At 35.8% G+C, this 14,020-nt stretch overlaps 1 protein-coding gene across 1 annotated transcript in view; it reads left to right on the top strand.

The window, feature by feature from the left end:
• ANKRD31 (ankyrin repeat domain 31) overlaps positions 1-13,757 on the top strand; it is a 58,452-nt gene extending 44,695 nt beyond the window's left edge. The window contains 4 exon segments of the mRNA XM_065740127.1: positions 1,248-1,388; positions 2,199-2,295; positions 2,750-2,821; positions 12,206-13,757. Of these exon segments, the coding sequence (XP_065596199.1) occupies positions 1,248-1,388; positions 2,199-2,295; positions 2,750-2,821; positions 12,206-12,357 (462 nt within the window). The 3' untranslated portion in view covers positions 12,358-13,757.
• Positions 13,758-14,020: the final 263 nt, after the last annotated feature.

Here is a 14,020-nt window from a genome sequence, read left to right as displayed (position 1 = left end):
CTTAATGTAGCTTTTTGAAGCAGCTATGAAGGATTACTTCTGTGTCATGGTAGATATGAATGTATGCCAGATAACATAACACCTGGTTCTGGGGTCTAATACAAACCATGTTTGCAAAAAATAAAGTAAAATCAACCTCTATTTAATACAAAAGCGTGACCCCGTGTTTCCAAATATAAAGTAGATTTTTAAGACAGCCGCTAAGGAACTGACTTAGTATTGAGTAAATGGTGGAATTATTGACTGAATTCACATCTGTGATCTAGTTAATTTCCAGAGCAACATATTAATTAGAATATGAAAGGTTGTTTTTAGCTAACCAGGTAGAGTTAATGCAGAAAGACCTCTTTTTCTGCACCTACAATTCTGCTTTTCTTAAAAGAGCAGCTGATTTGTTGCTATGTTTTGTAATATAAGACAGTGTTATCAAGTTAGAAACGTATACACTGGATTATGTCATAGATCTATACACACTCTTTTTGTTGGAGGATGTGTAATTCTCCTCCAAACCCTAAAATGATTAAATTAGCATGCTGTTATCTCTGAAGACTGTTGTTGTGATTACAACTAATTATGTGTGGATCCTAAGGAATGATAACCCTATGCTGTAATGCTGATGTTGTGGCTTTAGAGAAGACAGTGATTTTAGTAGAAAGGAAGTGACATTCATTTGTGTCTTAGAAAACCATCAGTGCTGTAGAGATTGAAATTTAGAGGCCAGTATCTGCTGCATTGCAAAGAAGAGATTTGTGAAGTGTCTTTACAGTTATATATATCTACTTAGAAGTACAAAGTACTTACTTAAATTAGCTTTAGGCATGCAGCATTTGGTTTTTGAACACTATGAACCTATGCTATGAAACTGTGAATTAGATTTAATGTTTATCAAAGTGTTTGAGTTAAACATCTTAGTTTAGATTCTTACAGAGTCAAACCATTTGTTATGGTGGAAGGTGGCTGATTATTTTTGGTGAATCATTCCCTTATTCTGATTGTTTAACCTTCTACATAGTAACCATCATTAACCAGCAATGTACATAACAAAACTATAATTTGCTGGACTGTAAAAGACTGTAAGCCATAACAATTTGTATTTATTTATTGAGAAAGAAAAAAATTGATGCAACTCTTCAGCTATATGGTCCAACATTTTTTCCATGTTTTTATGAATTTAATTAAGGTTTTTAATTTATGAGCTGAAAAGTTTTTTTTTTTTTTGTTTTTTTTTTTTTTTGTTTTTTTTTTAGGAATTCAGTTGCAAAGCAACACTTTTAGCAGATGGCAAGGTCAAAACAAGCAAGAACAAAATATTTCAGAATCCAGTTGAGTGGGTTAAAGACCTACTAGGAAATGATATTTATGTGACATGGAAGTATGCGTGGAACAAGGTATGCTTGACTTTTACACTCAGAAATAATATTTATAAATGGAAGTAACAAATTTAACAAATCTGTAATTCATAAGGTGAAATGCAGTCAGGAAATATTTTTGCTATTTTCAATCTGCATTTCTTCATCCTAAAAACAGGGTACGAGCCTGAATTTTAAAGTCTTCCTACTGCTAATGAAGTGATGTGAACAGAAGGACATAACTCCAGAAAGAGTAGCTGTAGAATTCTGAACTAGACATAGATGTTCAGTGATTGTGGAATACCTACTCTATAAGCTGTCAGTTTTTTGAAAATGTAGTTTTAAAAATGATTAAGAAGGGGACTGAAAAAGCTGATAGGTAGTTAGTCCCAGAATTGTTGGGGTTGGAAGGGATCATTGAGTCTAGCCTCCCTGCCAAAGCAGGCTCCCTGCAGCAGCCTGCACAGGTAGGCATTCAGATCGGTCTTGGAATATCTCCAGGGAAGGAGAATCCACAACCTCTGGGCAGCCTGTTCTTGTGCTCTGTCACCCTCACTGTGAAGAGGATAAATAAGGGGATAAAAAGGAGCAGTCTTATTGAAATGTCAAAAAGCCAGGGACAAATGTAGCAAAAATAGTGTTATAGTTTAGAGACCTTAGTGGATAATGACATTTTTTCAATAAGAATTTAAATTAGCAGAATTTCTGCTTGATATTGGCAGATGCAGACTATTAAGAGCTTAAATTCAATTTTAGAATAAAAGTGAAAGTTTTTCACTTTTCAGAAAAAAAAAAACAAAACACAAAGCTTCATTAAAATGAAGTTATCCTTTTTGATCTTGTTTGTAGGTTCTTTATTGTGGGACACAATTATCAAAGCTTGTTGTTGAAGATGCACCTATTTCTAATGACCTGGAAATGCCATCACAACAGAGAGAGCTTGGAGGCATGTACCACTTAAAATCTAATATTCACCATGACTGAAGCATCAGAAGAGCTTAAATTCCAAAATGTATCCATTGCTCTCTGATTCATTCTGGGCTACACACATATATTAGATCCGTGAATTGCAACACATAGTGACATAAATTGCAAGTGGTCTTTAAAGAAGTACATTTCTTTTCTTTCAGAAAGTTGTTGCATCAAGGAGATAACTATTAATTACTTGGCTCCTATATAAAAATATCTGTGAAAAATTTTGTTTAAAAATATTTAATATATAGCGAGTGAAGTTTTTAGTAAGTTAACTTCATACTTTACTTACTCTTTTGGAAACCCAGTTATGTACATAGCTTTTAATTTTATCTTTGTATTAAGATCACAAATAATGTGTGTTGGTGGAAATCCAAGTATGTTGAAGCAGCAATACTAATTATGGACCCCGTTGTTGTCATAAACAGAAACTTTGGAAACATTTCCATGCAGTGAAAGAGAAGCAGCTGAAGATCTTCCCGTTGACAGAGAATTAAAGAGTAAGGTTTCTGTTTTTAAGTGGTAAAAATAAATAAATAATAATAATGGCAAAGGGTGGAGATTAAGAGCAGATACACAAGGAAAAAGAAAGTAAGGGGAACAGGAATCCAGATTTGGATGAGCAAAGAAAAGCATATTGGGTAAAAATGATGACTCTGCTGATTGATTGGATCAATCTAAAGATAATGAAGTTTTTCAGAGCTCCGTATGTTCTAGTCTCTTGAATCCAAATTAGAAACATTTAGTTATTTTCATGTAGTTAACCAGATAACTCAGTGTCATTTGAAGTGTTCAGTTGCTTGTCTCCGAGTAACTGAGAAATGGCAAATACAGATGCTTCCCTGATGTAGGTAGAATAATATGATATAACAACATTGTGGAATAATGTAAAATTGTCTAATTCAGAGATGAATAGAAACGCTACTGAAGATGCTGAGATCTCTGGGGAGTTCACTGAGCTTTTAAATTTGTATTTTCAATACTACATCTTTTGTGTTAATTGCACATTAAACACTGTTGGCAGTATTAGCAGTATTCAGCAGTGCTTACTGCATTTCAGGTAGCATTTCTGCCTGTATTACTTTTGATTACACCACAGAGGCATGACCACTGAGAGCCCTCTTCAACTGCAGTGCAAAGTCAGGGTGGTCAAATTCAAACCGTGAGTGGCCAGTGTCACTTTCCACTGAAGTGAATCAGATTTGTTGTGGGAAACAGTAACAAGTGTATGGGAGGTGAAGTCTAAATATGTGTCAGGCACTATGAACTGAAATTCATATTGTAAAGCCATTGTTGAAGCTTCTCCAAGGCCTTCAGCTGCAGTGCAAAAGATGGAGTAAGCCCTGGAGCTGAGAATCTTCTGCAAAACATACTTTGTTAGCCTACTTTTTTGTATGTTCGTGTGTGGATGTTAATACTGAGCAGTTCAAACTGAACGTCTTAACTGCCATTTTTAAAATCACACACTCAAAAAAAGTCCAAACAAACCATAAACACCCTATAAAATAAACCCCTCAGCAGACTGAACCCCCTTTGAATTTAATTGAAAAGTTACAGCTCAGAGGAGTTGTGGTTCTGTGCTGAACAAGTTACCTCCGAGCATCTTAATGTTTTCTCAACTTACTCATTGTAGTTTTACTTACCAGCTAACTTAGCATGAGTGGTTGTTGTCACCCTGTTATTTGGGTTACCAGTCCTATCTGGAAACTTACTGAAAGTGATGAGAAGGTTCACTTTGTAGACAAAGATAACCTCTGACAGGCAGGTAGGGATTATGCAAAATAAAAGTTTCTAGTACAATAATAATATGTTGGAAATTCACAAAAATATTGTTTCAAATATAGATTTCTTTATATCTACTACAACTATTCTTGTCAGTAAAGGGAGAACTGCTTAGTGTGCACTGTATGAATTTTACAAAATTTAACCAACCAACAGTTTCCACATTTCTGGCTTACAGAACCCAAACCTTTTGTATCCACTTTTTATATCCACTTGAGGAGAAACTTCAAATTTCTGACCAAAAATATTTCTGAAAGCAAACTATGGATAAATAACTCTTACTTAGGAAGGAAAATTATTCAAAAACTTGTGTTTGAGTCTCTTGAATGAAACTTTCAAAGTGCCTTGAGAACCCACGTAGCCCAAGGATGGATTTGCTGTATTGTTTGCACTTTGGGTGGCTCATACGAAACAAATGCAGATACGCAATGCCATTTCTTCTTTACTTAATGATGAATAAATTCTAAATGTAAAGCTCAACTGCTTTAAATTGACTTTTAACAAATATTTGTTTTTGGCTTCACTAGTCCTGGAAAATGATAAAAGAGTAATTCTAGCAGTTTTCTTGATAGTCGATCTTATCTTGTTAGTCTTGTACAGTACAAAGTTCTGGTATTGAAGCTGTTTAGGGGGCAGAAGAATACTTAAATTGAAATGAAATGCTCCACAGAATGAAACCAAAACTGTTAAGTATTTCTGTATCATGTAAATATAACATTGGAGTACTAGTAAACATTGTGTGTGCAGATCAGCAAGCGTTTTCCTTTAGACCTTAAACTGTGTACTCCTCAGTGTTCTCCTACTTCAGAGCTCCAGATTGTGCTCAGGCTTAGGTTTGGTATTTTTATCTTAATATTTTTGGAAGAAGGATGGAAAAGATGATTAATATTATTTAGTAATTAAAAAGTCAGGATGGGAACTGAGAATCTGAAGTTTAATTCTTTTTAAACAAATGTCATGACTTAAAGGAGCATGACTCTGCATATGTGAGTTTTGGATTGGATATTATTGGCACATCACCATTAGTGACAGAAAGAAAAGTGCTTGGAAATATAGAAATACATGGACATATTAGTATCCTGTAGTAAAATATTCATTAACTACACAGTGTCCTGATTCAAATTCCTGTATAGGACAGAGACATACTACATATTCTTTATATCTTATGTTACAGAAGCAGTGAGATTGTAAACAAATGCTTCTATCAGTGACAATTTTCCATCTCAGATATTTCATGGCAAGGCTGTTATTTGAGTTCTGGCTTCAAAAATTTATTTTTATTGTATTTGAATGCATTCTGTGTTCTCTCCTTTGTACCTTATAGACAAAGTGTTTAAAAATATTTCCCAGTAGTTTTAGGGTCCAGAGTTTTGCTTTGGTTAATTGCATACTTTACAAAAAAGCAAGTAGTTATGTCAGCAAAGCTTACAAAGCTGCATTTTCCAGTAACTTTTTGTGCCCTGCCTGAAGTATAGGTTTGCTTCATCTGTGTACTTCTCCTTTCCAAAATCCTCTTCCTGCTCTTATGTGACTATCAGCAAGGTAAAAGGGTGTGTGACTGAGTGTGTATTGAGCTGAGTGGATAATGAGAACCAAATAGAACTCTCTTTTGAGGAGAACAGGAATGAAAAATAAGAAAGTAATCTCAAGGAGTGGATGTCATTTAAGCCAATTCTAAGAATTTAATGTCTGTGTTCTCTTACCTCTTAAGTTTTTTTTTTGTTTGTTTGTTTGTTTGTTTCTGAAAATGGCATATTACTTCAAAGGTAACTAGGTGACTCAGAACTGTAGGCTAATGTAGGTCAGGTGGAATTTCTGGAAGTGTCCAGTCCAGCCTCTTGGTCTAAGCAGGACTAATTTACAAGTCTGATAACATTGCTCCAGCCCTTGTCCAGTCAATTTCTGAGTATTTTCAAGGATGTACATTGTGCAACATGCCTTTACAAGTTGTTCCAGTGCTTGACCGTGCTGACGGTGATTAGTTTTTCTTGTGCACAGGAATCTTGTTTTCTTAAGAAACCTGGCTAAAAGTAAACTTACTGCGAAGGGCTTTAAACAGTGTCTCTCTGGCCTTTTTACTTTAAAGTTGTAAAAGAAGCACTTTGATATCTGGCCTTTCAGCTGCACACAGCTGCTTTTCATCTGCTTCAGTGGTCATGTGGAGACTGCGAGAAAACTGAGAAAAACAGAGCTGTTGTAGATTACTTTCCTAGTATGCACCTATCTTTTCCTGTCCTACTTACAAAAGTGATAAAAGAAAGGCAGTGTAATTAACAGCATGAGGAAGGCTTGCTTTGTTGCTTTTGAACAGGGAATCGAGACTCTTTTTGACAACGCAGTCTAATAGTGTCAAATTGAAGCACTCAAGAGGCTACCTAAATAAATTGATGAGCATTCTGATGTATCACACTTTTTTTTTCCTTTTCCTGCACTGAATTTTAACAAAGTTGAAACAAATTGCCTAAGTAAAAAGGTTCAGTGTTTAAATCACCACACAGTAATAGCTTAGGGGAAGCCTCTAGATGTTTTGAGACTGCACATAATAATCCACTGAGCAAGTCACAGCTCCTGTAGGTTTTGCTAGTGTGTGAAAACCATGGGCAATAGGATTTTTATCAGATAACTGTTTGGGCCTGAGCTGCAAATGGATTTATACTTAATCTTCTGTTTCTTCTAATCTATGACATTGTGCTGTAAGTTGTGAGAATTTTGAAGTGCTACTTCTTAATTACTCAAGATTGACCCTGGAGCTGGTTCTTAATAACTTGTTACATTAAAGTCAGGTTTTATAGAAAGCTTGAAACAATCTATGGTAATTGTGTATTTATCTTCCAAATGATTACACAAGTAAATTATTGTCTATCAAGTATAAAGTAATAAATCAAAATAATAAACTGGAAAAGAGAGAAACTGGTGATGGGAACCTGCAGCGTGTTTGTTAGAGCAAGAAATAGTTTCCTCCAAATCCTTTTAGAGGATCACACTGTTTTAATAAAGGATACTAGTGTATGCATTTGTTATTGGAGAACTCAGTATTTTGTTATTTAAATAGAATCTTTGACTTAATCCAGGAATTGAAAGTCTATTGGACAGTTATGTAAAAATATTTGTTAGGAAAAAAAAAGGAATTGGGCTTGGTATTTTAAAATACTGTATTTCTTTCCATTTTTTCTTTCTTCCTTCTTATCTATTTATTTATTTATTTAAAAATAAATTCAGTCTTGAAGGTATATTCTCTTATGGGAGCCTGTGTACATTTAAAGAATGATATTGGCTTGTATGTCAATCATACCTCTTTCTGGGAAAAATGAAATTACAGCTGTGGTAATGTCAGTAAAATCTGCTGATACTTGGATTGTTCTCTTTTTATCCTAACAGGTAACACTGTATTTCTGTACTATAATATTCTATTTCTGTAATAGATTTGAGGATTTGAGTTCCTTGTGTTGGTAAATAAAAAGACTAAACTTAAACTGGCACAAGGACCCTGAAGAGTAGCTAGCTTTTCATACTGTTATCATATCACATAAAGTTTTTGTTACTGGCTAGCATGCATATACCTACTGTATGTAGCAGATAGGAAAAAGTTACCTTACTGTGCAAGTTTATGAGGTGGGAAAAAGTTTTAATGGAGGATGATATATTGTATTTATACCACTTTCGTTGCTGGCAGAGGAGATACGAAGTATTATTAATACAATTTTTAAATATTTAGACACAGATTTAATTGTAACTGTATCTCTACAGAAAGTACAGTCTCCCAGTCTGTGTTGTAGGTACTTCCTGGCACATGAAGTATAAAAATAGAGGTTTCAGCATAAACCTTGTATCCTATGCTTCAGAATAAAAGGCATGAATTCATGCTCTCTCATCATGCCTGCAAGTACTTTTTCCATGTAGAAGTAGAGTGTATCAAGAAAGGTCACTGTTACAAAATACCTTCAAAGAAGAGTGATTCTAGATACTTGGCTTTTTTTGTGTGCTTTTGTTTTTGTTTTCCTGCTCTATGACATTGCTTTTGTCAGTCTTGCTAGAGGACAAAAAGAAAGAATGAGGTTATGAGAAATGCTATTATTTATTAAGTAGAGGAAGAAACATTGCTTTCTCAAATCTAACATTTTATCTAGCGTCAACAGAATAGAATAATAATTTGTGAAGCATTAATTACATTCCAAAATATTGCTGTGTAATTTCTGGTACAATTTTAGTGGTACAACAAGTTAACTCATCCTTATAGTTAACTAGGTAACTTCCAAACTCAAATGATTTAATTTACAAGATGTGATAAATAGCCTCAATTTTTTTTCCAAATTACCAATATTAGAAAGAAAAATACAACATTTTATAAATTAGGTTTTGAAGAAAAAGGTAGGCTTGGACACAAAGTGTCACAAAGTAGCCAAACTCCATGCTGGCCTGTATCTTCTAGGGTTTCCTTACTTTCGGGTGTCTGACTTAGTTGACCTCTCATTGTTAGAAAAGGATCAGTTCTTATTCATCTGCAAAAGCCAAAACCTGGGCTTCAGCATTAAGAGGAGGAAAAATCTGTCAGAATGAAGATATTCATCACATGAAGTGAATCAAGAAGTGCAGGGAGACCTGGAAAAAAGAAGCAGCTTTCTGAAGAGATTAAAAACAAAAAAAAAAAACAAAAAAAAAAAACCAACCAGTTATCAGGGAAGCTTCATGTTTTGTCAGAGAAAGATCTAGCCTAACTTCAGTGTCTCCACACTGTCTGTTTTTCTAAGATACCAGGTCTTAATCAACTATAAATAAGTCATTTCCAACATTACCACTAACATGGGAAGAATTTGTATGCCTCAATTCAGTCACAGCACTTTGAGAGTAACAGGATCTAAAAATGTTGTTTGTGCGAAGTACTGGCTGTCATTTCTGAGTCCTTACTTGATGTGAAGGGCCAATGTCTGTTTTGAGATCTTGAGTGGAAGGCAGATGAGGCCCAGGAAACTTGAAATCTCTTAAGATTATTTTTGTTCCAAATATTCATGTTGCAATTATGGATCGAATGCTGTTGTCTTTAAGTGTGTTGTCCTTGGATCTTCTCTTTGGTAATGCATCTGTAGACCATATCTAAACTAGCTGCACCTAACAGATCCATCTGAGCCAGGTAGATAATAGCTTCTGTGACTTTACTGTTGAGGTCACAAATCAGTTAAGGTTTCTCTCAGATGTAGTAATAATCTTCTGTGTTACACTAGATTGATTAATGCCTGTAAGTTGACTTGATTATGCTGGTGGTTAAAATGCAAGAACGTTTAAATTCCTTTTACAGATTATTTGAAACAGTATAATAGTTACAAAGTGATTTACAGTATCTGTGTGATTCCAACACAGTCTTTTTTTGAAAAATATTGGGATAGACATATTTAAAAACTGGTTCTTCTTTTGTAATGATCAGAAAGTGATGGCTGCACAGAAGTAGCAATCTTTTGTGACCAACTTTTATGCAGCTGGAAATTCTGGCCTGACTTTTATGATTTTGCAGCACTAATGGGAATTTCCATTAAATAGCATTTTCAGGTTCTTACCTACCACAGAAGCAACATCTTGTAAAGCTGCAAGAAAATGAAGATAAAAGTTGAAACTGTTTTAAAGTACTTTCAAAGCTATAAGCCTGAAATGGATGCCAACACAGATGTCAAAGCTATTGGCAGGCAGGATGGAAAGAGTACCAAGAGAATTTGTGTTTTCCCTGGAATCACAAAGAGAGAGAGGGAAAAAAGTCTCATTCTGATGTTGGTACTAATTGATGCTTACAAAGGTGGAAGAAAATGAAGAGCACCTGACAAGATAGCAAAGGTAGTACAACAGAGAAGATCCTGACTACATGCAAATTATCCACCTTTTTTTTTTTCTGCTCCTAAGGCATACAGATGAGTTTTGGATAGCAGTATGGAAGCACTTCTGCACTGTTAAAAGCCTCTAAGCTGCCTGTCTTAACAAAGACAACTTTCAACATGGGAAGAGAGTTAACAGAAAAATGGAGAATGGAAACTTCAAAGTGGGTATTAAAGTATTTAATTATAAGCAAAGTGAGAAAAGGGAAGAAGAGCTGAGAAAGAAAAATGGAAACAGGGTGAATGTTAGTCACCTGTTTTGGAATATGGATTAAGCAACACAAGGAATAAACATTCGAAACTTACCAGTTCCTACTGGGGAAGAAGATACTGTGTGTGGGTGTGGAAACTCTGTTACTCAAGACCAATGTCAGTACCAAGGAGATCAACACCGAGGTCAATATGTTACTGTACTTCTGCTGCTGACTGTTACCTAAGTTCAATGAATATTAGAGATTAGGGAGTATAGAGGTTTAAATTATATGCTCCAGTTGTATTTATAATGTAATGCTTGCATTTTATTTTCAAAATCTTAATCCAATGGATAATTCATAGTGGGAAAACTATGATACAGTTGAAAAATGAATCAGCAAAGAAAACCATCAACTGCAAGGGGAAAAAAATATATTTCAGTAGATTTACATGGCCATAATTTTATTACACTTTCAGATATTACTTCAGATTTTTTTGTGAGATAGAATGCTGCAGCAAGAATACTAGAAGGACCATTTCCAAAAGTAAAAACTGAATGTCTCTTGTCCCATTATGATCTCTCAAAGAAAGATTTTAAAATAACTTCAGACACTGATTTTTTTTCTCTACTAACCTACAGTCTGCGGGCAGGATGAAAAAGCTTCTTTTTCACAGTGCAAAACAGGTTAAAGTAATGCCTGTAATGCCATTCTGGACGCAGTTCTGTTTTTTTTTTTTTTTTGGCTGAGTTTCTGCCAGTTTATTTTATCAAGATATCCCCAGACTTACTTTTAAGATTTTTTGTTTCCTGGGGATCATCCTTAGAATTATTCTGCGAATTCCCATTCAAATATTCCTGTTTATACTCCTTGAAACATTATTTCCAGTTGAGTATGTAAGAGACTTCTAATGTGACTGACCACTCTTTCATAAAAGATAAAGGCTTTGTGCATGAAGCATTATTATACAACCTATCAGAGATTTCCTGTATTCAGCCTGCCAATCTTCACTTGCCATAGTCTAAGATATTTAAGTATACATTGGACATCGGATTATAACTCTACTGTCCTTTTTTGTTCCATTTTCTATTGTGATATGGCATGAGTATGCCAAAGTCACACTAAGAATGTAAAACATGGAATGATCTCCTCACTGAAGTCAGAAAGTTTACTGCGAATGTCACAAGTATGGAACAACACAAGTGCAAGATTGTTTGCAATTCTGAACTTACAGTTCTTACCATATATAGTAATGTGCTACTTCTCTGCTTTGCATAGTGAGCTCCCTGAAATCAGGACATTGCAGACAAATCCTTATTGGGCAGGAGAAATAGAGTTGAAATGTCTAGTACCTACTAGATACACTGATTTTTTACCATGAGGACCTACTAATGTTGTCAGCTCAGTGAATATATCATGCACTTGGCAACTGATGTAAGTGACACAACTGGAAAGTTGAGGTAAAAGAGAAAGGTAAATTCTTGGTATGACATAGCGCAGCCTAGGAATAAGTGCAAGGTAAACAGCCAACTGCTGTTGCTTGAGACAAGTTCTTTTTGCATTTTAAGAGAGATTTATTTTGGCTGATCTGATCATCTTGGAATACCTATCCTGAAATATCAAATACTGTCTTAAACATTCTTTTCAAGCAGAGGCCATCACCACTCTCATTTTTGGATAGTATACATCTGTTTGTTTGTGTACACAACATGTGAAATTTGAGTAATGCTTATGAACAACTGCATTTTCCATACCAGTTCCCACTGAGAGCCGTTGAATCTTTGGAAATGGCTGCTGAGGGTTGGATTCTCACACTCAGCCCCCCATAGCATGTAGCACTGGTCTTACATCACTGAAATCTTGGTGCAAGTACTGTGCCAGCATCTCAGATGAGGTAGCTGAGATCTCATGATATAAACATCTAAGGCAGTGGGATCTGCAATGCCTGCATAGTTCCAACAAGATACTGACACCTGTCTAGATAATACTGCCAGTGAATGTTTTCACTTGTGTCAGTGTGCACCATATAATCATCCACATTCTTTTTCAACAGGTTTCTCTGTCCAATTCAACTCAGCAGAAAGTCCAACTTGTTTTCTTCAGTTCACTGAGTTACTTGTCATATCTATGGAGGAGTTTCTACCATGGCCTGAAATGGAAAAGCATTGGAATTTCTACAGAGCATGTGAAGATTTTGGATTCTGAATTCTTCTTAAATGCCAACACTTTTTTTCTTCCATCATTGTTTAGTTCTGAATGTTCACATGTTTGCTTTTAAGAGCCTTGTTACTATTGTTTTGATAAATCATTTGCCCTGCGCTTGTAATGGGCTGAAAGATTGTTTGATTAAACTGAAGAGTACAGGTGGGAGTAACTGTCACTATCAAATTCTGTGCTTTAATGTTCTAGAACAGACAGGGCTTGTTATACACTGATCCACAAATCGTGTTCTGTTGTGCTAGCTTTCTGTGATACCTCACTGATTCCTGTGGCTTTTTATCCTCCCATACTGGACAGTACCAGATATCAGCACCAGTGTCCACTTGTTACAGCTAAGTGTTGGACCAATCCGCCCAAGCACGTGCTGTCAGAAGTGGCTGCAAGAGTTTGTGCAGTCATGTAAGCTATTAAGTGAAAATCAAGATGGGCAGCTCTGACAGTCATCAGCAACTTTGCTTTGTGAGGCTTGGTTATATGCAGGCAATTGAGAACAGAGTGTATGCTGGGAGAGGTTAGAAGAGGGCTTTTAACTGTTGGAAAGTTACTCAGGGAAGTTCCGTTGTTGCTTCAACCAAATCCATCCAACAGTCAAAAAACAATGTGCCAGCACATGGCAGGAAGTACGGTGAGGTCACTTCTGGTAGATGAGTTTTTCAGCCTAGCAACGTCCTGGATTTTCAGCCTGATTGCTGGGGGATTTCTGTGTGTTTTGGTTTTGCACAGTGTGAGTCTGCCTCAGTGGCACATTTATTGTACATTTGTCTGTTAGGGGAATTATCTGTATTCAAGCGGTGTTCTAGTTCTTTCATTCCCTGAGTTGTAAGAAGACTTGAAATAATAACACCTACTACTCCTAACTCGAGTGAATGGGGTGAGAAATACCTCCTGTCAATACATAACATACTCAGCTCGCTATTTGGAGTGTGAAGAGCTGTTCTGCAGGGATTTGATTAGTGTCTTAAACAAGAGAAGGTTTAGGGCAGACAGGCTTCTGATGGTCAGAGAGTTAATACTGTGCCTGAGGATGCATGAGCAATCATTGCCTGTTAGGCTGTAAAGATTAAAAGAAAAAAAAAAAGGAAAAAAAAAAAAAGAAAGAAAAAGCTAAGTGCCTTGAAGCCAGAGAAAGTTAAAGGCTACTGAGTGATGGGTATTTGTAAAGGTCAGTGTGCAAGCAGCAAGTAAACAACATTCCCACAGCTGCTGCAGCAAAACAGACCTGAAGGAGTATTGGTCGAAGGAAGCTGTTCATTTGGATACTGCTGCTTGGGGCATCCTTGGAGCAGAAAAGTGGTTTTTCATCAGAGGTGAAAGATTTTGGTTGTTGAAGTTACTGTTAGAGCCACTTATATGTTATTTGACATCTTTTCTGTGTTAGGAATTGTTTAATAAAATTATAATAAAAAACTGTGAGCAGTTGGTGAATGTTTCTACAGTGTTACACCAGTGTGTTTCTGTGACCGGAGGCAATGCTAAGATACAGTAACAGAAGTCTGATTGATTCGAAGCGGGCAAAGGGTAAAAATGCAGAGTTACATGGAAACAGCTCTCATTGTCATCTTATGTGAAAGTAAGCTCTCACATTCTTCAGTGTTTGTGTTGTATGTGAACATCCTAGCTTGACTACGTCATCCGTTTTAATACGAAT

Source organism: Cyrtonyx montezumae, unplaced genomic scaffold, assembly GCF_038088225.1.
Source record: "Cyrtonyx montezumae isolate F1298 unplaced genomic scaffold, pur_monq_1.0 scaffold_25, whole genome shotgun sequence".
Lineage (NCBI taxonomy): Eukaryota > Metazoa > Chordata > Aves > Galliformes > Odontophoridae > Cyrtonyx > Cyrtonyx montezumae.
Note: the sequence above shows the minus strand (reverse complement) of the source record. Positions and strands in the feature narration are given on the sequence as shown.